The following is a 22,790-nucleotide window of genomic DNA, read 5'->3' as shown; positions in this document are numbered from 1 at the left end:
CTAGGTGTGCAAGTCCACAAATCCTTGAAGGTGGCAACACAGGTGGAGAAGGTGGTGAAGAAGGCATATGGTATGCTTGCCTTTATAGGACGGGGTATAGAGTATAAAAGCTGGAGTCTGATGATGCAGCTGTATAGAACGCTGGTTAGGCCACATTTGGAGTACTGCGTCCAGTTCTGGTCGCCGCACTACCAGAAGGACGTGGAGGCGTTAGAGAGAGTGCAGAGAAGGTTTACCAGGATGTTGCCTGGTATGGAGGGTCTTAGCTATGAGGAGAGATTGGGTAAACTGGGGTTGTTCTCCCTGGAAAGACGGAGAATGAGGGGAGATCTAATAGAGGTGTACAAGATTATGAAGGGGATAGATAGGGTGAACAGTGGGAAGCTTTTTCCCAGATCAGAAGTGACGTGCACGAGGGGTCACGGGCTCAAGGTGAGAGGGGCGAAGTATAACTCAGATATTAGAGGGATGTTTTTTACACAGAGGGTGGTGGGGGCCTGGAATGCGCTGCCAAGTAGGGTGGTGGGGGCAGGCACGCTGACATCGTTTAAGACTTACCTGGATAGTCACATGAGCAGCCTGGGAATGGAGGGGTACAAACGATTGGTCTAGTTGGCCCAAGGAGCGGCACAGGCTTGGAGGGCCGAAGGGCCTGTTTCCTGTGCTGTACTGTTCTTTGTTCAGTTGGCTGGACATCTGGTTAGTGATGCAGAGTGGCACTGACAGCACAGGTTCAATTCCCATATCGGCTGTGGTTATTCATTAAGGCCCTGACTTCTCAGCCTTGTCCCTCACCTAAGATGTGGTGATCCTCAGGTTAAATCACCACCAGTCACAGCCTATGGTCATCTGGGACTATGGTGACTTTGCCTTTTACTGTCAGATATGTCCTCCTGATCATTTAATACTTCTCAGCTTCCCACTCCATTGTCATTTTCTCTCCTCTCTGAATTTCCCCTCAAGTTCCCATCCCCCTGCCAATCTAGTTTAGCAACATACCATCCTGGAGTCACATCTATGGCCACAGAAACACCCATCAGCCCCCGCTAACTGTGGAATTCCTCATCACTATAGGACTTTCAGTTTTCCTCCTCCCCTCCTGTGCAGCTGAACTATCTGTGGTACCACAAACCTGGTTCATACTTTAGTGCTGAGGAATCATGTCAGTCACCAGTATTCAAAGTGGTAAGAGATTCCTGCACTACCTGCCTGTTGATCACCCATTCAACACTGCCTGTGTACTGCTGAGCTGCATCGCGACCAGCCTTCTAAGCATACTATCATGTAATCCTCAGCTTAGTGGATGAGCCATAGTGACTCCAGGCATTGATTAGGTTCTGCGACCTGGAGTTCAAGTTTCTGCAGCTAATAACACTTCCTATAGATGAAGTTATCAGGGGCACTTTGTGCCTGCACGATTTCCCATGTCTCACAGGACGCACATTCCACATGGCCAAGCGGCACTGGCATATCTTTGACTTTACCTAAAGTGTTTACTCACTTGTCACTTAGCAATTGTCTGCTCTCTCTCCCTCTGATGCCTCTTCAGGAAGTCTTCCTGCTCTCTCCTCCTCTCTACCTATGTAGTGTCTCCACACTCAACCCCTCTTGCACATCTTTTGAATTCTCATCTTTCCTGTGCCCGCGTCTCGCTCTTTCTCACACTGTTTTACCTCTGCTTTTCCTGGCTCATCTCTCCTAGTTCACAATGACGGCATACTAGATTTTCCCCAAGTCTGATCAGTCCACTGAGACCCGCTTCCGGCTCCTCTCGGGCCCTCGGCGAGCTGCCCTCCTCTCGGGCCCTCGGCGAGCTGCCCTCCTCTCGGGCCCTCGGCGAGCTGCCCTCCTCTCGGGCCCTCGGCGAGCTGCCCTCCTCTCGGGCCCTCGGCGAGCTGCCCTCCTCTCGGGCCCTCGGCGAGCTGCCCTCCTCTCGGGCCCTCGGCGAGCTGCCCTCCTCTCGGGCCCTCGGCGAGCTGCCCTCCTCTCGGGCCCTCGGCGAGCTGCCCTCCTCTCGGGCCCTCGGCGAGCTGCCCTCCTCTCGGGCCCTCGGCGAGCTGCCCTCCTCTCGGGCCCTCGGCGAGCTGCCCTCCTCTCGGGCCCTCGGCGAGCTGCCCTCCTCTCGGGCCCTCGGCGAGCTGCCCTCCTCTCGGGCCCTCGGCGAGCTGCCCTCCTCTCGGGCCCTCGGCGAGCTGCCCTCCTCTCGGGCCCTCGGCGAGCTGCCCTCCTCTCGGGCCCTCGGCGAGCTGCCCTCCTCTCGGGCCCTCGGCGAGCTGCCCTCCTCTCGGGCCCTCGGCGAGCTGCCCTCCTCTCGGGCCCTCGGCGAGCTGCCCTCCTCTCGGGCCCTCGGCGAGCTGCCCTCCTCTCGGGCCCTCGGCGAGCTGCCCTCCTCTCGGGCCCTCGGCGAGCTGCCCTCCTCTCGGGCCCTCGGCGAGCTGCCCTCCTCTCGGGCCCTCGGCGAGCTGCCCTCCTCTCGGGCCCTCGGCGAGCTGCCCTCCTCTCGGGCCCTCGGCGAGCTGCCCTCCTCTCGGGCCCTCGGCGAGCTGCCCTCCTCTCGGGCCCTCGGCGAGCTGCCCTCCTCTCGGGCCCTCGGCGAGCTGCCCTCCTCTCGGGCCCTCGGCGAGCTGCCCTCCTCTCGGGCCCTCGGCGAGCTCCCGGCTCGTCTCGGGCTCAAGTGGATTTTTAAAATTCATTCATGGGACATGGGCGTCACTTGGTGGAGGACATTGAAATGCCCCACCCATAGTACATTTTGCACCCTTGCCACCATCATGTGCCTGCTACAAATGTTATCCAACATTGAGTAGTACTGATTCATCAGCCAAAGGAGGACAATATGTGGCAACCAATAAGAGGTTTCGTTGCTCATGTTTAACCTGAAGCCATTTCAACATCCACCACCAAGAGTGGCTTGGCAGCAGCACTACTGATCGAGCTGGTGGGGTCCTAAAGGATATAACAGCTAGACTGGGTCTGCAGCAAGTGGTGAGGGAACCAACAAGACCTCATCTTTGCCAATCTGCCGGCCGCAGATGCATCTGTCCACGATGGTATTGGTAAGAGTGGCTACCACGCAGTCCTAATGGAGACAAAGTCCCGCCTTCACATTGTGAATAATCCATCACCTTGCTCAATGGGCCAGACTTCGAAAAGATCTAGCAAGTCAAGGCTGGATATCCATGAGGCACGGTGGAACTGTACTCCAGCACAATCTGCAAATTCATGGCCTGACATATCCACCACTCAACCCTTACCATCAAGCCAGGGAGGGGATCAACTCTGTTTAAAAGAGAGTGCAGGAGGGCATGTCCGCTACGACTCTTACCAACTTTTACAAGTACACGGTAGAAAGCATTCTTCATGGGGCCCGGAGTCGATGTTAAGAACTCACAGGGCAACTCCCTCCTGACTGTATACCACTGTGCTGCCACCTCTGCTGGCTCTGTACTGCCAGTGGGACAGGATATATCCAGGGATGGTGATAGTGGTGTCTGGGCTGTTATTTGTAAGGTACGATTCTGTGAGAATGATTATGTCAGGCTATTGCTTGCCTACTCTGTGAGACAGCTCTCCCAATTTTGGCACTAGCCCCTAGATGTTTGTAAGGAGGACTTTGCAGGGTCGACAGGGCTGTTTGTTTTGCCGTTGTCTTTCTTGGTGCCGAGGTCAATGCCAGGTCTGTCGGGTTCCATTCCTTTTTCTTGACTTTGTAGCAATTAAGAACATAAGAAACAGGAGCAGGAGTAGGCCATCGAGCCCCTCGAGCCCGCCCCGCCATTCAATAAGATCATGGCTGATCTGAAGTGGATCAGTTCCACTTACCCGCCTGATCCCCATAACCCCTAATTCCCTTACCGATCAGGAATCCATCTATCCGTGATTTAAACATATTCAACGAGGTAGCCTCCACCACTTCAGTGGGCAGAGAATTCCAGAGATTCACCACCCTCTGAGAGAAGAAGTTCCTCCTCAACTCTGTCCTAAACTGACCCCCCTTTAGAACATAGAACAGTACAGCACAGAACAGGCCCTTCGGCCCACGATGTTGTGCCGAGCTTTATCTGAAACCAAGATCAAGCTATCCCACTCCCTATCATCCTGGTGTGCTCCATGTGCCTATCCAATAACCGCTTAAATGTTTCTAAAGTGTCTGACTCCACTATCACTGCAGGCAGTCCATTCCACACCCCAACCACTCTCTGCGTAAAGAACCTACCTCTGATATCCGTCCTGTATCTCCCACCACGAACCCTATAGTTATGCCCCCTTGTAATAGCTCCATCCACCCGAGGAAATAGTCTTTGAACGTTCACTCTATCTATCCCCTTCATCATTTTATACACCTCTATCAAGTCTCCCCTCAGCCTCCTCCGCTCCAGAGAGAATAGCCCTAGCTCCCTCAACCTTTCCTCATATGACCTACCCTCCAAACCAGGCAGCATCCTGGTAAATCTCCTCTGCACTCCTTCCAGCGCTTCCACATCCTTCCTATAGTGAGGTGACCAGAACTGCACACAATATTCCAAATGTGGTCTCACCAAGGTCCTGTACAGTTGCAGCATAACCCCACGGCTCTTAAACTCCAACCCCCTGTTAATAAAAGCTAACACACTACAGGCCTTCTTCACAGCTCTATCCACTTGAGTGGCAACCTTTAGAGATCTGTGGATATGGACCCCAAGATCTCTCTGTTCCTCCACAGTCTTCAGAACCCTACCTTTGACCCTGTAATCCACATTTAAATTTGTCCTACCAAAATGAATCACCTCACATTTATCAGGGTTAAACTCCATTTGCCATTTTTCAGCCCAGCTTTGCATCCTATCTATGTCTCTTTGCAGCCTACAACAGCCCTCCACCTCATCCACTACTCCACCAATCTTGGTGTCATCAGCAAATTTACTGATCCACCCTTCAGCCCCCTCCTCTAAGTCATTAATAAAAATCACAAAGAGCAGAGGACCAAGCACTGATCCCTGCGGCACACCGCTAGCAACCTGCCTCCAATCCGAAAATTTTCCATCGACCACCACCCTCTGTCTTCGGTCAGACAGCCAGTTGCCTATCCAATCGGCCAACTTTCCCTCTATCCCACACCTCCTCACTTTCATCATAAGCCGACCATGGGGGACCTTATCAAACGCCTTACTAAAATCCATGTATATGACATCAACTGCCCTACCTTCATCAACACACTTAGTTACCTCCTCAAAAAATTCTATCAAATTTGTGAGGCACGACTTGCCCTTCACGAATCCGTGCTGACTATCTCGGATTAATCCGCATCTTTCTAAATGGTCGTAAATCCCATCCCTAAGGACCCTTTCCATCAATTTACCAACCACCGAAGTAAGACTAACCGGTCTATAATTACCAGGGTCATTTCTATTCCCTTTCTTAAACAGAGGAACAACATTCGCCATTCTCCAGTCCTCTGGCACCATCCCCGTGGACAGCGAGGACCCAAAGATCAACGCCAAAGGCTCTGCAATCTCATCCCTTGCCTCCCAAAGAATCCTAGGATACATTTCATCAGGCCCAGGGGACTTATCGACCTTCAGTTTATTCAAAACTGCCAAGACATCCTCCCTCCGAACATCTATTTCCTCCAGCCTATTAGCCTGTAACACCTTCTCTTCCTCAAAAACATGGCCCCTCTCCTTGGTGAACACTGAAGAAAAGTATTCATTCATCACCTCGCCTATCTCTACTGACTCCATACACAAGTTCCCACTACTGTCCTTGACCGGCCCTAACCTCACCCTGGTCATTCTTTTATTCCTCACATAAGAGTAAAAAGCCTTGGGGTTTTCCTTGATCCGACCCGCCAAGGACTTCTCATGTCCCCTCCTAGCTCTCCTAAGCCCCTTTTTCAGCTCATTCCTTGCTAACTTGTAACCCTCAATCGAGCCATCTGAACCTTGTTTCCTCATCCCGACATAAGCTTCCCTCTTCCTTTTCACAAGACATTCCACCTCTTTTGTGAACCATGGTTCCTTTATTTTGAGGCTGTGCCCTCTCATTCTAGTTTCCTTTCTAAGTGGAAAGAATCTCTCCATCTCTACCCTATCCAGCCCCTTCATTATCTTATAGGTCTCTATAAGATCCCCCCTCAGCCTTCTAAATTCCAACGAATACAAACCCAATCTGCTCAGTCTCTCCTCATAGTCAACACCCCTCATCTCTGGTATCAACCTGGTGAACCTTCTCTGCACTCCCTCCAAGGCCAATATATCCTTCCGCACACAGTATTCCAGCTGCGGCCTCACCAATGCCCTGTACAGATGCAGCAAGACATCTCTGCTTTTACATTCTATCCCCCTTGCGATATAGGCCAACATCCCATTTGCCTTCTTGATCACCTGTTGCACCTGCAGACTGGGTTTTTGCATCTCATGCACAAAGACCCCCAGGTCCCTCTGCACAGTAGCATGTTGTAATTTCTTTCCATTTAGATAATAATCCAATTTGCTATTATTTCCTCCAAAGTGAATAACCTCGCATTTGTTAACGTTATACTCCATCTGCCAGATCCTCGCCTACTCACTCAGCCTGTCCAAATCTCTCTGCAGACCTTCTACGCCCTCCACACGATTCACTTTTCCACTTATCTTTGTGTCGCCTGCAAACTTTGTTACCCTACACTCAGTCCCCTCCTCCAGATCGTCTATATAAATGGTAAATAGTTGAGGCCCCAGTACCGATCCCTGCGGCACGCCACTAGTTACCATCTGCCAACCAGAAAAGCACCCATTTATTCCGACTCTCTGCTTCCTGTCGAATAGCCAATCCCCAATCCACGCTAACACCCTACCCCCAACTCCGTGTGACCCAATCTTCTTCAGCAACCTTTTGTGAGGCACCTTATCAAACGCCTTTTGGAAATCCAAAAACACCGCATCCACCGGTTCCCCTCCGTCAACCGCACTAGTCACATCTTCATAAAAATCCAACAAGTTCGTCAAGCACGACTTTCCCCTCATGAATCCATGAATTCATGGAATCATGAGGGGGAATTCACGAAGTTGTATGAATCCATGAATTCATACAACTTCGTGGCTTGCTAGGCCATTTCAGAGGGCAGTTGAGAGTCAACCACATTGCTGTGGCTCTGAAGTCAGATGTAGGCCAGACCAGGCAAGGACAGCAGATTTTCTTCCCTAAAGGACAGTGAACCACATTTTGCCACTTCCCGCTCCCCCTCTCTGCTGCTCCCCGCTCGCGTTCCCCGCCAATCCCCGCCCGCGCTCCCCGCCACTCCCCGCCCGTGCTCCCTGCCAATTCCCGCATCGGCTCGCGCTCCCCGCCAATCCCCGCTCGCGCTCCCCGCCGCTCCCCGCCAATCCCCGCTCGCACTCCCCGCCAATCCCCGCTCGCGCTCCCCGCCAATCCCCGCTCGCGCTCCCCGCCAATCCCGGCTCGCGCTCCCCGCCAATCCCCGCTCGCGCTCCCCGCCAATCCCCGCTCGCGCTCCCCGCCAATCCCCGCTCGCGCTCCCCGCCAATCCCCGCTCGCGCTCCCCGCCAATCCCCGCTCGCGCTCCCCGCCAATCCCCGCTCGCGCTCCCCGCCAATCCCCGCTCGCGCTCCCCGCCAATCCCCGCTCACGCTCCCTGCCAATTCCCGCATCCCCTCACGCTCCCTGCCAATCCCCGCTTGCGCTCCCTGCCAATTCCCGCATCCCCTCGCGCTCCCCGCCAATCCCCGCTTGCGCTCCCTGCCAATTCCCGCATCCCCTCGCGCTCCCTGCCAATTCCCGCATCAGCCCACACTTCTATTTCATTATGTTGAGTGATTAGTGTTACTTGTGATATGATAGGTGCCATATACCTGCAGTTTGTTTCCCCCTATATTCTCTGCACCATTTGCCAACATCCAACAGATACCAGTAATTCACAAGTCAGCCTCATCTGGTGTTGCTATGGGAATTTGTCACTAATTATGTCGCCTTCTTTTACTCCCACCGTCCCACTTTCAAGCTCCTCCTTTCCAGCCTGTCCTTTCTCTCAAACTTTCCCCACCCAACTTTCACTTTTTATCCTCTCCCCCCTCTCATCTGCGTGGGTGGGGGAGGGGGGGGTGGGCGGTACTCAAGGAGGGTTCAGAGCAGATATGGTCCCACAAAGAAACTGCATGTCACTTCCAAATCTAGAACCCACTGCATATCAAAAAGCAGGCTGTTAAGAGGCACAACAGAGGAAATAATGGAGGCTTTGATCACCATTTCCCAAACCACTGGCTAGAGGAAAGGTGCCAAATTATGTCATTGTTTAAAAAGAAAGGATTGGATAGATTGAGTACTTGTTGGTCATTTAGCCTAATTTTTGAGATGGGCAATTTTGAAAATTTTCAGAGGGACGATATAAATAGTTATATAGGTACGGATTAATCCAAGGCAGTTAGCATTGAGTCATAGAATCATACACTGCAGAAAAGGCTCTGCAGCCCATCGGGTCTGCACTGACACGATTATGGGAAAGTCGTGTCTGAATTAACTTTTTTAAGGCAGTAGCAAGGATGGTCAACAAGCATGCTTTATGCTGTCTACATGGATTTTGACAAGACTTTAATGAGGTCTCATATGATAAACTAGTCAGAAAAGTAAATGCCCATGGGATCTTATGGAAAGTGGCTCTAAAATGGATCTAAAATGGTTCAGTGGCAGGAGGCAAGTGGTAAACGTCCACAGGCATGCGACTGAATTTGACAGAGCTCAGTTCAAGGCACCTTGTTTCCTATGGAACTATCAAAGATTTAGCCTTAACATTGGGGACATGATATGAAAATTGATCAATGGACAGTTAGGTGGGAGGAAAATTGGCTTTCCTTTATTAGCTGAAGCATAGAATACAAGCGCAGGGAGGTTATGCTAGAACTGTATAAAACACTAAATTAGGCCACATCTAGAGTACTGTATACATGTGGTCACCACATTACTGGAAGGACATCAGATCACCTGATAGCGTACAGAGGAGTTTCATGAGGATATTGCCAGGAATGGAGAATTTTGATGGTAGAGAAAGAATGGATATGCTTGGGTTATTTACTTTGGAACAAAGGCAGCTTAGAGGAGATTTCTAAGATGTGTGTATAATTATGAGGATAGGAAGCACATATTTCCCTTACCAAAGAGCAGTGGCACTGACTTAAAGTAATTGGCAGAAGGATTAGAGAGGAGTTGAGGAGAAGTCTTTTCAGCTGGAAGGAATGGGTATCTGAAACTCACTGCCTGAACGGGTGGTAGAAGCATAAACCCGCAGCATGTTTAAAAGTACCTAGATGTGAACGCAGTGTCCTACAGGTCCACAGGCCAAGTACTGGAAGGCTGGATTAGGCTGGACGCCTATTGTTAAACTGACACAGACACGAGGAGCTAAATGGCCTCCTTCAGGCTGCAAATCATCTATGTTTTTATAAGCAAGGCTTCTGATCTATACATGGTTGGAAGTTTGATGTTCTGAATGTGTTTGAATATAGAAGTCCAAAACAAACAGTGGGAATGTCTGAATGGAAGAGTGGTAGATAACAAGCAGATAGTAAATGGGCTGTCGGTGATAGACTGAAGTCAATGGGCTTATAGCAACTTACTGACTGAGTGACCAAGCTGGATCCTGAGAGAAAACCTACTTGAAGCTTCAAGTCCCATTTACAGTTAAAAATAGAACAGGAAGCAATTATTGTCACTGTTGACTAAAAAGCCAACTGGATTTCCAATGTGGTTATTGGTGATAGGTCCCAGAGAAAGGGGTGAAATTTCATATCTGAAGTCTGAAAGTCCGATCTCTATACACACAAAACACTTGTAAACATTGAAAGCTCATTCCCAAACTTCCTGCTTGGTCTCAAATTACAAACAGTATATTCCCCCTGACAACTTTTAACTAATTTCCTCTTCATTCTTGCCGTCGATGACTTAATAAATACCTCGTAAAATTCTCAATCAGGCCATGAGAGTGTGGATTAAGATAACCAGTACTGAGTTTAATGACACCAGTTCCCAACAAAAGATAGGGAGTTCAATAAGGACATCACGACCGTCAGGTACAAAGACATTTAATCATAAAGGTGCAGCCAGATATGGATGTTGTGATTAGTGGTTAGCCCCAGGATGCCTGTGCACAGTCTTATTTTCATGTCAATGTAAAACACATTAAACATCTAAATGAATTGCTGTCCTGAACTGTCAAACAGAACAAACAGAAGGTGCACGAAAGCTGTGGAGGACCTAGTCGAGAAGAAAAGGAAAGCGTACAAAAGGTTCAGAGAGCTTGGCGAAGATAGGGATCTAGATGAGTATACGGCTTGTAGGAAGGGACTAAAGGAGGAAATTAGGAGAGCCAGAAGGGGTCACGAGAAGGCCTTGGCAAGTAGGATTAAGGAAAACCCTAAGGCGTTCTATAAATATGTGAAGAGTAAAAGGACGAGATGTGAAGGAATAGGGCCTATAAAAGGTGAAGGTGGGAAAATCTGTACGGAACCAGTAGAAATGGCAGAGGTGCTTAATGAGTATTTTGCCTCGGTTTTCACAGAGGAGAAGGACATGGGTGGATGTACTGCGGGCTTGCGGTGGACTGAAAAGATTGAGTATGTGCACTTTAACCAGAGGTTGTGCTGGAATCTTTGAATGGCATCAAGATAGATAAGTCGCCGGGTCCGGATGGGATGTACCCCAGGTTACTGTGGGAGACCAGGGAAGAGATTGCAGAGCCTCTGGCGATGATCTTTGCGTCGTCGATGGAGACGGGAGAGGTGCCGGAGGATTGCGGATGTGGTTCCTATTTTCAAGAAGGGGAATAGGGATAGCCCAGGAAATTAACGACCGGTGAGTCTAACCTCAGTGGTTGGTAAGCTGATGGAGAAGATCCTGAGGGACAAGATTTATGAGCATTTAGAGAGGTTTAGTATGCTCAAGAATACTCAGCATGGCTTTGTCAAAGGCAGATCGTGCTTTACGAGCCTGGTGGAGTTCTTCAAAAATGTGACTAAACACATTGACGAAGGGAAAGCGGTAGATGTGGTTTATATGGATTTTAGCAAGGTGTTCGATAAGGTCCCCCATGCAAGGCTTCTAGAAAAAGTGAGAGGGCATGGGATCCAAGGGGCTGCTGCCTTGTGGATCCAGCACTGGCTTGCCCAAAGGAGGCAGAGAGTGTGTATAGATGGGTCTTTTTCTAATTGGAGGTCAGTCACCAGTGGTGTGCCCCAGGGATCGGTTCTGGGACCCTTGCTGTTTGTCATTTTCATAAATGACCTGGATGAGGAAGTGGAGGGATGGGTTGGTAAGTTTGCTGACGACACGAAGGTTGGTGGGGTTGTGGATAGTCTGGAGGGATGTCAGAAGTTACAGAGGGACATAGATAGGATGCAAGACTGGGCGGACAAGTGGCAGATGGACTTCAACCCAGATAAATGCGTAGTGGTCCATTTTGGCAGGTCGAATGGGATGAAGGAGTACAATATAAAGGGAAAGACTTAGCACAGTAGAGAATCAGAAGGACCTTGGGGTCCGGGTCCATAGGACTCTAAAATCGCCCCCGCAGGTCGAGGAGGTGGTTAAGAAGGCGTATGGTGTGCTGGCCTTTATCAATCGAGGGATTGAGTTTAGGAGTCCGGGGATAATGATGCAGCTATATAGGACCGTCGTCAGACCCCACTTGGAGTACTGTGCTCAGTTCTGGTCGCCTCATTACAGGAAGGATGTGGAAAAGATTGAAAGGGTGCAGAGGAGATTTACAAGGATGTTGCCTGGATTGAGTGGCATGCCTTATGAGGATAGGCTGAGGGAGCTCGGTCTTTTCTCCTTGGAGAGATGTAGGATGAGAGGAGGCCAAATAGAGGTATATAAGATGTTGAGAGGCATAGATCGGGTTGTCTCTCAGAGGCTTTTTCCCAGGGTGGAAATGGCTGCTACGAGAGGACACAGGTTTAAGGTGCTGGGGGGTAGGTACAGGGGAAATGTTAGGGGGACGTTTTTCACACAGAGGGTGGTGGGGAGTGGAATCGGCTGCCGTCAGTGGTGGTGGAGGCAAACTCAATAGGGTCTTTTAAGAGACTCCTGGATGAGTACATGGGACTTAATAGGATGGAGGGTTATAGGTAGGCCTAAAAGGTAGGGATATGTTCGGCACAACTTGTGGGGCCGAAGGGCCTGTTTTGTGCTGTAGTTTTCTATGTTTCTATGAATTCAGCTATCATTGACTCATGCCAGGATTCTAGACACACTACATCTGTACTACTTATCAACCATAGTCAAAAATACAATTATATATAAGTGTGGGATACAAGGATTTCATAGACATAAACATGGGGTACTCAAAGGCAGCAGCTACTCTGAGTGGGTGAAAGGAAGTTACATACACATCATGCATATTACTAAGGTTGATACAATCAATGCCAAAACATTGCCCTTATAAAGGCGATAGGTGACCAGAACATTGAACAAATGCTTACCTTGCCGGAGGCGGTGATCTTTGCTTTGGTTTTTCTTTCTCTCGTTCTCGGTCTTTTTGCGCTCTATCCTTTTCTTCTCGCTTTGCACGCTCTCTCTCCCACTCTTCTTTTCTCCGTTGCCGTTCTTTGTCACGTTCACGCTCTCTGTCCCGCTCTCTCTCTCGTATCCTGTTTCCTCGTTCTCTTTCTCTTTCTCTTTCCCTTTCCCGCTGTTCTCTGTGTCTGTCACGTTCTCTTTCTCGCTCTCTTTCTCGTTCTCTTTCCCTCTCCCTTTCCTGCTGGATAGGTAAAGAAGATTCCATTCTTTGTCTATTCTTAAAGAAGCATTAATATTTGTCTCTCACTCCAACTGACTCAGAATCCCTACAGTGCGGAAGAGAGGCTCCTCGGCCCATTGCATCTGCACCAATTCTCTTAAGAGCCTCTTACCCAGGCCCTCTTCCCCACCCTATCCCTGGAACCCCACACATTTACTATGGCTAATGATTCTAACCCACACATCTTGGGGCACTAAGGGGCAGTTTGGCATAGCCAATTCACCTCACATGTACATCTTCGGAGTGTGGGAGGAAACCGGAACACCCGGAAGAAACCCATGTAGACACAAGGATAACGTACCAACTCCACACAGACACTCAAGCCTAGAATCGAAGCCAGGTTGCTGATGCTGTGAGGCAGCAGTGCTAACTAACCACTGTGCCACCCACAGTAGCAGTGGGTAGTAACACCAGCACTAGTTATAGTGCTGTATCAAGTCACACAGAATAGAACAAAATAGGTGGTCACAGATTAAATTCTCACTCTGTACTGCACTAGGCTATTTTAGCTGGGTCAGAGAGGTCTCTGATTATAGGATGGAGAAAAGGATCATGTCCCTGACCATTGTTGGACAGAGTGTGGGGCCATCACACAAGGGAGGAATTGATCAGGTTGAGCAGGATAATGAGTTTCTGGCTATAGAAAGACCATAGTCTTCAGAAAGAGGAATGCAGGAAAGGAGGATAAAAGTTGAAAAAAAGGATTAATTTCACTTCAGAACTCAGACTACCGATTTCTCAATAGTATTGTATTGTGAAATATTTTCCATGCCTGAGTAATTATTGGTAGGTAACGCTTGTAAGGGCTATTTCAAATGTAAATATTTCCTGCAGATTTGCACAATAGGAAGGGGGCGTGGCAGATGAGGTCAAAACACAATCCCAGATTAAGTCATTACAACAACTAGTGTTAATGGAGCATCTTTTAACATGAGTTAATAGCCCAAGGTCCTTCCTTTCATCTTTCTCAGTTACAATTCTGGGACTCAGATCAAGATGGAATATGTGGCCATGAGAACTGGAATGAAAAAGACAAAAAACAGTTTTGTAGATGCCGGAACTTAAACAAAATCAAAAACTGCAGGAAACACTAATCAGGTCGGGGCATATCTGTGAAGAAAGAAGTTAATGTTTAGCTATGGACCCTTCATATGAAGTGGAAGATATTAGCTATGAACAGACAGATGCAAAGGACAAAGACAAAACACATACAATGGAATCCAAAAGCAAAGAACTGCAGATGTCAGCAATTTAAAATAACAGAAAATGCTGCAAATACTCAAATAGGTCAGGACGCATTTGTGTAGAGAAAGAGAGTTTGTGTTTCAGGTCTGTGACCTTGCCCATGTTCTGGAGAGGTTACAGACCTGGAAGATTAACTCTTACAAATTTGGTGGAGTTTTTTGAGGAAGTGACAAAAACGGTTGACGAAGGAAGGGCCGTGGATGTCGTCTATATGGATTTCAGTAAGGCATTTAACAAAGTCCCTCATGGCAGGTTGGTTAAGAAGGTTAAGGCTCATGGGATACAAGAAGAGATGCCTAGATGGGTAGAGAACTGGCTTGGCCACAGGAGATAGAGGGTAGCAGTCGAAGGGTCTTTTTCCGGCTGGAGGTCTGTGACCAGTGGTGTTCCGCAGGGCTCTGTACTGGGACCTCTGCTATTTGTGAAATATATAAATGATTTGGAAGAAGGTGTAACTGGTGTTATCAGCAAGTTTGCGGATGACACAAAGATGGCTGGACTTGCGGAGAGCGATGAACATTGTCGGACAATATAGCAGGATATAGATAGGCTGGAAAATTGGGCGGAGAAATGGCAGATGGAATTGAATCCAGATAAATGCGAAGTGATGCATTTTGGAAGAACTAATGTAGGGGGGAAGTTATACAATAAATGACAGAGCCATCAAGAGTATAAAAACACAGAGGGACCTAGGTGTGCAAGTCCACAAATCCTTGAAGGTGGCAGCACAGGTGGAGAAGGTGGTGAAGAAGGCATATGGTATGCTTGCCTTTATAGGACGGGGTATAGAGTATAAAAGCTGGAGTCTGATGTTGCAGCTGTATAGAACGCTGGTTAGGCCACATTTGGAGTACTGCGTCCAGTTCTGGTTGCCGCACTACCAGAAGGACGTGGAGGCTTTAGAGAGAGTGCAGAGAAGGTTTACCAGGATGTTGCCTGGTATGGAGGGTCTGAGCTATGAGGAGAGATTGGGTAAACTGGGCTTGTTCTCCCTGGAAAGACGGAGAATGAGGGGAGACCCAATAGAGATGTACAAAATTATGAAGGGTATAGATATGGTGAACAGTGGGAAGCTTTTTCCCAGGTCGGAGGTGACGATCACGAGGGGTCACAGGCTCAAGGTAAGAGGGGCGAGGTATAACTCAGATATCAGAGGGATGTTTTTTACAGAGTGGTGGGGGCCTGGAATGCGCTGCCAAGTAGGGTGGTGGAGGCAAGCACGCTGACATCGTTTAAGACTTACCTGGATCGTCACATGAGCATTCTGGGAATGGAGGGATACAAACGAATGGTCTAGTTGGACCAATGAGCGGCACAGGCTTGGGGGGCCGAAGGGCCTGTTTCCTGTGCTGTACTGTTCTTTGTTCTTTTTCACTCCAAGTTGCTTCCAGACTGTCAATATTACCCGCATTTTCTGATTTTATTGTACACGATAGAGTGAACCACAATTACTTAAGTGAAAATCATACAGATTATTAAATAGATGAAATTATACAGGCATGAGATATGAGGCATAATGTAAGAAATAAGAAATGAGACAGTGTATACAGCTAAAAGGCTGGGGAATAAGCAAGTTGAAGTAAAGCACGAAAAAAACGACAAAGCAGAAGTGGGATCCAGTGACTGAGGTTGACACCAAGAATACAAACCACTCCCCTTTCCTTTTGTCACCTTTTCCTGTCTGTGTGCTCCATCCACCCTTTGTCCAATTCTTTTATCGATGCCCTTTATCTGTGATACCTCCCAATTTGAACAAAATGTTTGTGTTACCTCACTTGTGCTACCCAAAGATGCTACCTGACCTGCTGAGTGTATCCAGGAATTAAAATAGTCTTCTTTCATTCATTCCAAGTTAGTTTAATACATTGAAAATGCTGAATTATCCAACTGCCTGAATTAAGTAATATCCAAAAGATGGCAGAGAGAACTTGATGTTAATTTTTAGATTTGATATTTTAAGTGGGGTAGAATAGACAGAAAGCTTGTGTGCAAAATAACAGTTTGGGCTGGCTGGGTAAATGACTGGTTTCTGTGCTAATTTATATGTCCTCTGGTGTAAAGAGGTCACACAATCAAAAAAAAATCCTTTTCCAGGGTGTTAATGCAAAACCTAAATTCAGTTCTAATTTTACGATCATAGTTTATTTATACAGAAATCAGCACTTTCCTCAATGCAATAATAAGCAAACAGCTTCTAACAGCAACTTAGCTTAGATTAGCAGTAACAGTGGAAATCTTGGGGTGCACAGATCCCATCAGATGCCCTGCCTTTAACAGTGGTTACAATTTCAGGTTAGGAACAAATTGGGGAACTCAGTTAGGGACAAGCAGAGCTTGAGCCCACCAACTGGAAGCAGTTCAGATCTAGTTAAGAAAGCTTCGGGGAAAAAAAGAATCATATGGGGCCCTGGACTTTGGCTACCTAAACTGTATAATTCTGTGGGCCATGTTTGGATTAAAGAAGAAACAGATCTGGCCTTCTTCCTGCAGCTGGTTAAACAGGCCAATTCCCTAACGAGCTTGTCCACCTCGATGGCTCCGACAGCTACAGCTCATTTTTACTGTCAGCAGGTCAACTCAATTTCAATGCAGGAACTGATTTAAGGATCTGAATGAACAGAAATATAGGGTAATATTTAATGAAGTATGCTTTATTTATCAAAATGCTTACCCTATAATGATAGTCTGCCTCTGTCCACTGGACTCTGAAGTTCTCGTATTGTCCACCACGCCAGTACCGTTCAACTTCATGTTCGTAGTAGGGAGTTATATAGGGGTCAGGCCTAAGGGCCAAGAAAGTAAAACATACCTTAAGTTTGTGTATTCAAATTTCCATTCTATCTTGTGTGAATCAGGAGTGTTCACAACACACTAACAACAGAACGGCGACTTCGGTTGCTCTATGGTTATCTGCAGCCGCAATGACCCAACTAATGACTCTGTGCAAAGGATTAGGCAACGAAATCTAGCAACCAGTTCATCCGGGCTGGACACAAACAGTCTAATCCCACCCTCTCATAAATACTTCCCCACTAGGTGGACTGCAGTTGCTGGATAATGATCAGGAATGGGAATTCTGAGCCCAGTGGGACCATTCGTATCATCACTTCCAATCTGTACATTTATCAAGGACAGTTCCAATTCATGAATCTCGGTTCACCAAGTACACTGAGCTAGTGAGAGTTTTAATAGAAACACAGAAAATAGGAATAAGCCATTCAGCCCTTCAAGATGCTCCACCTTTCAATATGATCATGACTGATCCTCGATCTTAACACCATACTCCTGTGATCTCCACATCCCTTCATGCCTTTAGAGTCAAGAAATCTACTTTTTTCCTTCTTGAATATATTCAGTGATTTTGCCTCCACATCCTTCTGTGGTAGAGAATTTCACAGGTTCACCAATGAGTGAGGTTTCTCCTCATCTCAGTCCTAAATAGCCTACCCGTATCCTGAGATTATGACGCCTCGTTCTAGAACCCCTCCTTCCCCCAACCAGAGGAAACAACATCCCTGCATCCTGTCTGTCCAGCCCTGTCAGAATTTTATATATTTGATGGGCATATCAGCCATGATCAAATGGTGGAGCAGACTCGATGAGCCGAATGGGCTAATTCAGCTCCTTTTTCTTATGAATGTATGAGATCCCCTCATTCTTCTAAACTCCAGCAAATACAAGCCTAGTCGACCAAATCTCTCCTCATACAACAATCCTGCCATCCCATGAATCAGTCTGGTGAACCTTCGCTGCATCTATCCTTAGGTATAATCTTTCTTGGGTAAGGAGAACAAAATTGCGCACACTACGCCAGGTGTAGTCTCACCAAGGCCCTGCATAGCTGTAGTGACACATCCTTGCTCCTGTACTCAAGTTCTTTTGCAATGAAGGCCAAAATACCATTTGCCTTCTTAACTGCTTGCTGCATGCTTGCTTTTAGTGATTGGTGTACAAGGACACACAAGTCCCTTTGTACATCAACATTTCCCAATCTATCATCATTTAAACAGAACTCTGCCATTCTGTTTCTCCATCTGTATGGTGACACAGTGGTTAGCGCTGTTGCCTCTCAATGTCAGGGACCTGGGCTCAATTTCCGGCTTGAGTCACTGTGCGGAGTCTGCATGCGCTCCCCATCGCTGTGTGGGTTTCCTCCGGGAGCTCCGGTTTCCTCCCAAAGTCTGAAAGACATGCTGGTTGGGTGCATTGGCCATGCTAAATTCTCCCTCAGTGCACCCGAACAGGCGCTGGAGTGTTATAGGAGATTTTAAGTGACAGTAACTTCATTGCAGTGTTAATGTAAGCCTACTTGAGACAATAATAAATAAACTTTAAAATAAACTTCAAAGTGGATAACTTCACATTTATCCACATTATACTGCATCTGCCATGTATTTGCCCACTCACTCAACTTGTCCAAATCACCTGAAGTCTCTTAACATTCTCCTCACCACTCACATTCCCACCAAGTTTCATGTTGAGAGCAAACTTGGAAATATTACATTTTACTCCCTCATCAGATTGCGAATAGCTGGGGCCCAAGCACTCATCCCTGCAGTATCCCACGAGTCACCACCTGCCACTCTGAAAAATACCCATTTATTCCTACGGTTTCCTGTCTGCTAACCAATTCTCAATTCATGCCAAAATATTGGCCCCGATCCAGTGTGATTTAATTTTTCACTCTAACCTCCGATGTGGGACTTTATCAAAAGCTTTCTGAAAATTCAAATACACCAAAGCCACTGGTTTCCCCTTTATCTATGCTACTAGGTACGTCCTCAAAAAACCCCCAGCAGGTTTGCCAAACATGATTTCCCTTTCATGGTTGGATCAAAAACCTGTTACTTGATGCTTCAATGCAGCTCGATCATGGTGGGGTTGAGGGAGCAGCTGCTACGATTAGTACTGGTGGAATTGGGAACCCGTTCCTTGGAGAATCATGAATAGCAGTTCATATCCCAATATTTGGCAGCGCAACTTATTCCCTTGGACCACTAGCCCAGCGCAAATGTGTCATCTTTATTAAAGTACCCCAGACAAGAGAGAATGCTGTGGATATCTCCTGTGCAATCATTGGTTTTTACATCAGCGTGTTCAGCAGCCAAGGATGGTGATTTGGAAAAAGCACAAGGTATATGCTAGAAATGCAGAAGATTGGCATTTTAAGCAGAAGGACTGGAAGAATCTGGCTTTATAAACAAAAAAAAACAGAACTTTACAATCAAGATTGAAATGAGCATACCTGCCTATATATACACAATACTCTCAAATCAATGTCACCTACACTGGCACTTTCACAGTGAAACTGGGCAGAGCTCAAGTTGTGTAAGCCCATTCATTTATACAACTCTAACTCATTAAGAGTAAAAATGACTTTGGAGGAAAGAGAAGAAAAAAATCAACACCCTACTTATAAAGGAGCTGAATAGGGATGGGTTAATCCTGCAGATTAGGTTTGCTTTGCCTCTTGGACCCAGGATAACTGACTGCTGTTGCCAGTTGTTAAAGGTCTGCAGTCTTTATTTATTCACGGAGGTCAGTTTTTAATGCTCATTATAATCCAATGGAATGGTTTGCTCTGCCATTTCAGAAGGTAGGTAAGAGTCAATCATGCTGTGGATCTGGAGTCACATACATTACAGACCAGGTAAAGATTGCAAATTCCACCCCCCCCTACATACAGGGAACAAATTCTTCCAGTCTCCCCCTCCTTCCTTTGTTTCAGGGATGAAATTAGCAATGATATTCATGCAAAGCTCCAGCTCAGACAGGGTGTACAGTCTGACCAGCATATGTATGAATGAAAACATTGACAATGGTGAAGAACATTCTGTGAAAGTCCTTACCCGTAACTGATTGCCTCTCTGTACTCCAAGTCGCTGGTGCATTTGAAGGAAAGTAGAAGAAGGATTTATTTGGTTGGCTTTTTCAAATTTATCTATGCTTCCAACAGAAGCTGAAGCCCTAAATTCATTAACAGCCTTAAAAGTTTAGTCATGCTCAATTACTGAACCAAATGCCAAAGTCTCATTTCTCCACCTCAATAACGTGATAGCTGTGGCACTTGCTTGAGAGCAGTAACTGAAAGCAGCAGTGAATTTGCCTAACTCAAGCCGGGTCAAGGCGGCATTGTGACAACTTCTTAACAATCAACGACTCCTTCAACAAACTCTCCAGGATAATGAACCGGTCATACCATTGACACTTATCCCAAATACTCCCAACTGCAGCATTACATTTCAATGTCCAAACTTGGAAACAGTATCAGCCATAGTCCAGAGGAGTGACAACTTTTAATCATCTTTCTTTGGCATGCACTCACCGTAAAGCTACTTCAAGAACTCATCCCGGTACACTCATCCCTACTGATGAGACCTCAGATATGACTTGTTATCAGCTTTCCTAATATCCACTGGCTGGGCAAACAACTGCTGGGATCATTGCACAGTGCCTTCAGTGCTCAGCACAGAATTGGAGGGCCCCTGGCTGTTTCAGGGTAGTGTCCTGGCCAGCTCCTAGTGGCTGGAGTAAAGAGTTTGTACAAATAAGATCAATTAGCCTTGCAGGAGGAACAGAGGCAAATGCAAGGCTGATCTGGTTTAGAAAGACACGCGCGCATTTTCCAGTGGGAAAACTAGCTGGCCCTCATCAGCAACAGGATCCTTGATTCAACTGTCGCCTCTCCCCCTCAGGGAGCTCTCTGATTGTTTAATACATCCACCATCACTATTTTGATATCAAATAATTTGATGCTGATCTAATCGTCCAATGGCTTGCTGGTCACTGAATAAGGACTTCTGCAAATCAGGAAAATACCAACAATACTCTGGGTGAAGGGAAGAATTACAGACCCGGTTTTTGAAAGTGAAGTTGTACTATTGATTAGTGTTCCAATCAGACCAATCCACTGCCCTACGCTGTGCACTTTGGCATTCAGATCCTTGAAGAATAGCTCAGTCCAACTGCTTTTATTTTGATGCAATTAATTGAATTTCATGGGCTTAAAAGGACTGTTCTTTATGCTACTGTTTTACTTGTGGATGAATCCTAATCCACAATGTGTAGACTCAATACTATCAGCAGTTTGAGATATCTGGAACATAACAGAAACAAAGATGGAAATTTTAAATAGGGTTTCATTAACCAAAAATCATGGGTATCCTAAATTAGGCAGGGAAATCGTAGCTGGAACTTCCTGGCCATTCACGCCAGTGAGATCTTCCAGTTCAGCTGATGGCACGCCCCTGCCACGGGGATAAGGGGTGCATTCAACAGGAAACCCTGCTAACAACTAGCAAAACCAGAAGATCCTCCAATGGCTACAAAATTGGCTTCTGTCGAGGGTGGCTGTAGAGAGTTGTTTTTCAAACTGGAGGCCTGTGACCAGTGGTGTGCCTCAGGGATCAGTGCTGGGCCCACTGTTATTTGTCATTTATATTAATGATTTGGATGAGAATATAGGGGGCATGGTTAGTAAGTTTGCAGATGACACCAAGATTGGTGGCATGGTGGACAGTGAGTAAAGTTATCTCCAATTGCAGCGGGATCTTGATCAATTGAGCTGACGAATGGCAGATGGAGTTTAATTTAGACAAATGCGAGGTGATGCATTTTGGTAGATTGAACCAGGGCAGGACTTACTCAGTTAATGGTAGGGCGTTGGGGAGAGCTACAGAACAAAGAGATCTAGGGGTACATGTTCATAGCTCCTTGGAAGTGGAGTCACAGGTGGACAGAGTGGTGAAGAAGGCATTTGGCATGCTTGGTTTCATCGGTCAGAACACTGAATACAGGAGTTGGGACGTCCTGTTAAAATTGTGCAAGTCATTGGTAAGGTCACACTTGGAATACTGTGTGCAATTCTGGTCACCCTATTATAGAAAGGATATTATTAAACTAGAAAGAGTGCAGAAAATATTTACTAAGATGCTACCGGGACTTGATGGATTGAGTTATAAGGAGAGGCTGGATAGACTGGGACTTTTTTCTCTGGAGCGTAGAAGGTTGAGGGGTGATCTTAGAGGTCTATAAAATAATGAGGGACATAGACAAGGTTAGATAGTCAATATCTTTTCCCAAAGGTAGGGGAGTCTAAAACTAGAGGCCATAGGTTTAAGGTGAGAGGGGAGAGATACAATCATAGAAGAAGAAATCATAGAAACCCTACAGTACAGAAAGAGGCCATTCGGCCCATCGAGTCTGCACCGACCACAATCCCACCCAGGCCCTACCCCCATATCCCTACATATTTTACCCACTAATCCCTCTAATCTAAGCATCCCAGGACACTAAGGGGCAATTTTAGCATGGCCAATCAACCTAACCCGCACATCTTTGGACTGTGGGAGGAAACCGGAGCACCCGGAGGAAACCCACACAGACACGAGGAGAATGTGCAAAATACAAAAGTGTCCAGAGGGGCAATTTCTTCACACAGAGGGTGGTGAGTGTCTGGAACAAGCTGCCAGAGGTAGTAGTAGAGATGGGTACAATTTTATCTTTTAAAAAGCATTTAGATAGTTACATGGGTACGATGGGTATAGAGGGATATGGGCCAAATGCGGGCAATGGGACTAGTTTAGGGGTTTAAAAAAAAAGGGCGGCATGGACAAGTTGGGCCGAAGGGCCTGTTTCCATGCTGTAAACCTCTATGACGTTATGATCCTGTCACCAGTCAATGGGAGGCCACCTCATGCTACCACAAAACTCGCAGCGGGTTGCTCGGTGAAGCCCACCCCAGATGTCTACTATTCACAAGATATAAAGAGGGGTGACA

At 47.1% G+C, this 22,790-nt stretch overlaps 1 protein-coding gene across 6 annotated transcripts in view; it reads right to left on the bottom strand.

Annotated features, from left to right (window-relative positions):
* Positions 1 to 22,790, bottom strand: part of zc3h18 (zinc finger CCCH-type containing 18) — a 201,761-nt gene that overhangs the window by 117,729 nt on the left and 61,242 nt on the right. For 4 of the 6 annotated variants that reach the window (XM_078210460.1, XM_078210461.1, XM_078210458.1 and 1 more), the window contains exons 8-9: positions 16,683 to 16,794; positions 12,450 to 12,727 (exon numbers count right to left, since the gene is read on the bottom strand). In XM_078210460.1, coding sequence (XP_078066586.1) covers positions 12,450 to 12,727; positions 16,683 to 16,794 — 390 coding nt within the window. The remainder of the gene's footprint in view (positions 1 to 12,449; positions 12,728 to 16,682; positions 16,795 to 22,790) is intronic. The other 2 variants (XM_078210462.1, XM_078210464.1) reach the window with 1 other exon arrangement.

The sequence above is a fragment of the Mustelus asterias genome, chromosome 4, assembly GCF_964213995.1.
Source record: "Mustelus asterias chromosome 4, sMusAst1.hap1.1, whole genome shotgun sequence".
Lineage (NCBI taxonomy): Eukaryota > Metazoa > Chordata > Chondrichthyes > Carcharhiniformes > Triakidae > Mustelus > Mustelus asterias.
The sequence above is the reverse complement of the archived record's forward strand: the minus strand, read 5'-3'. Positions and strand labels throughout refer to the sequence as shown.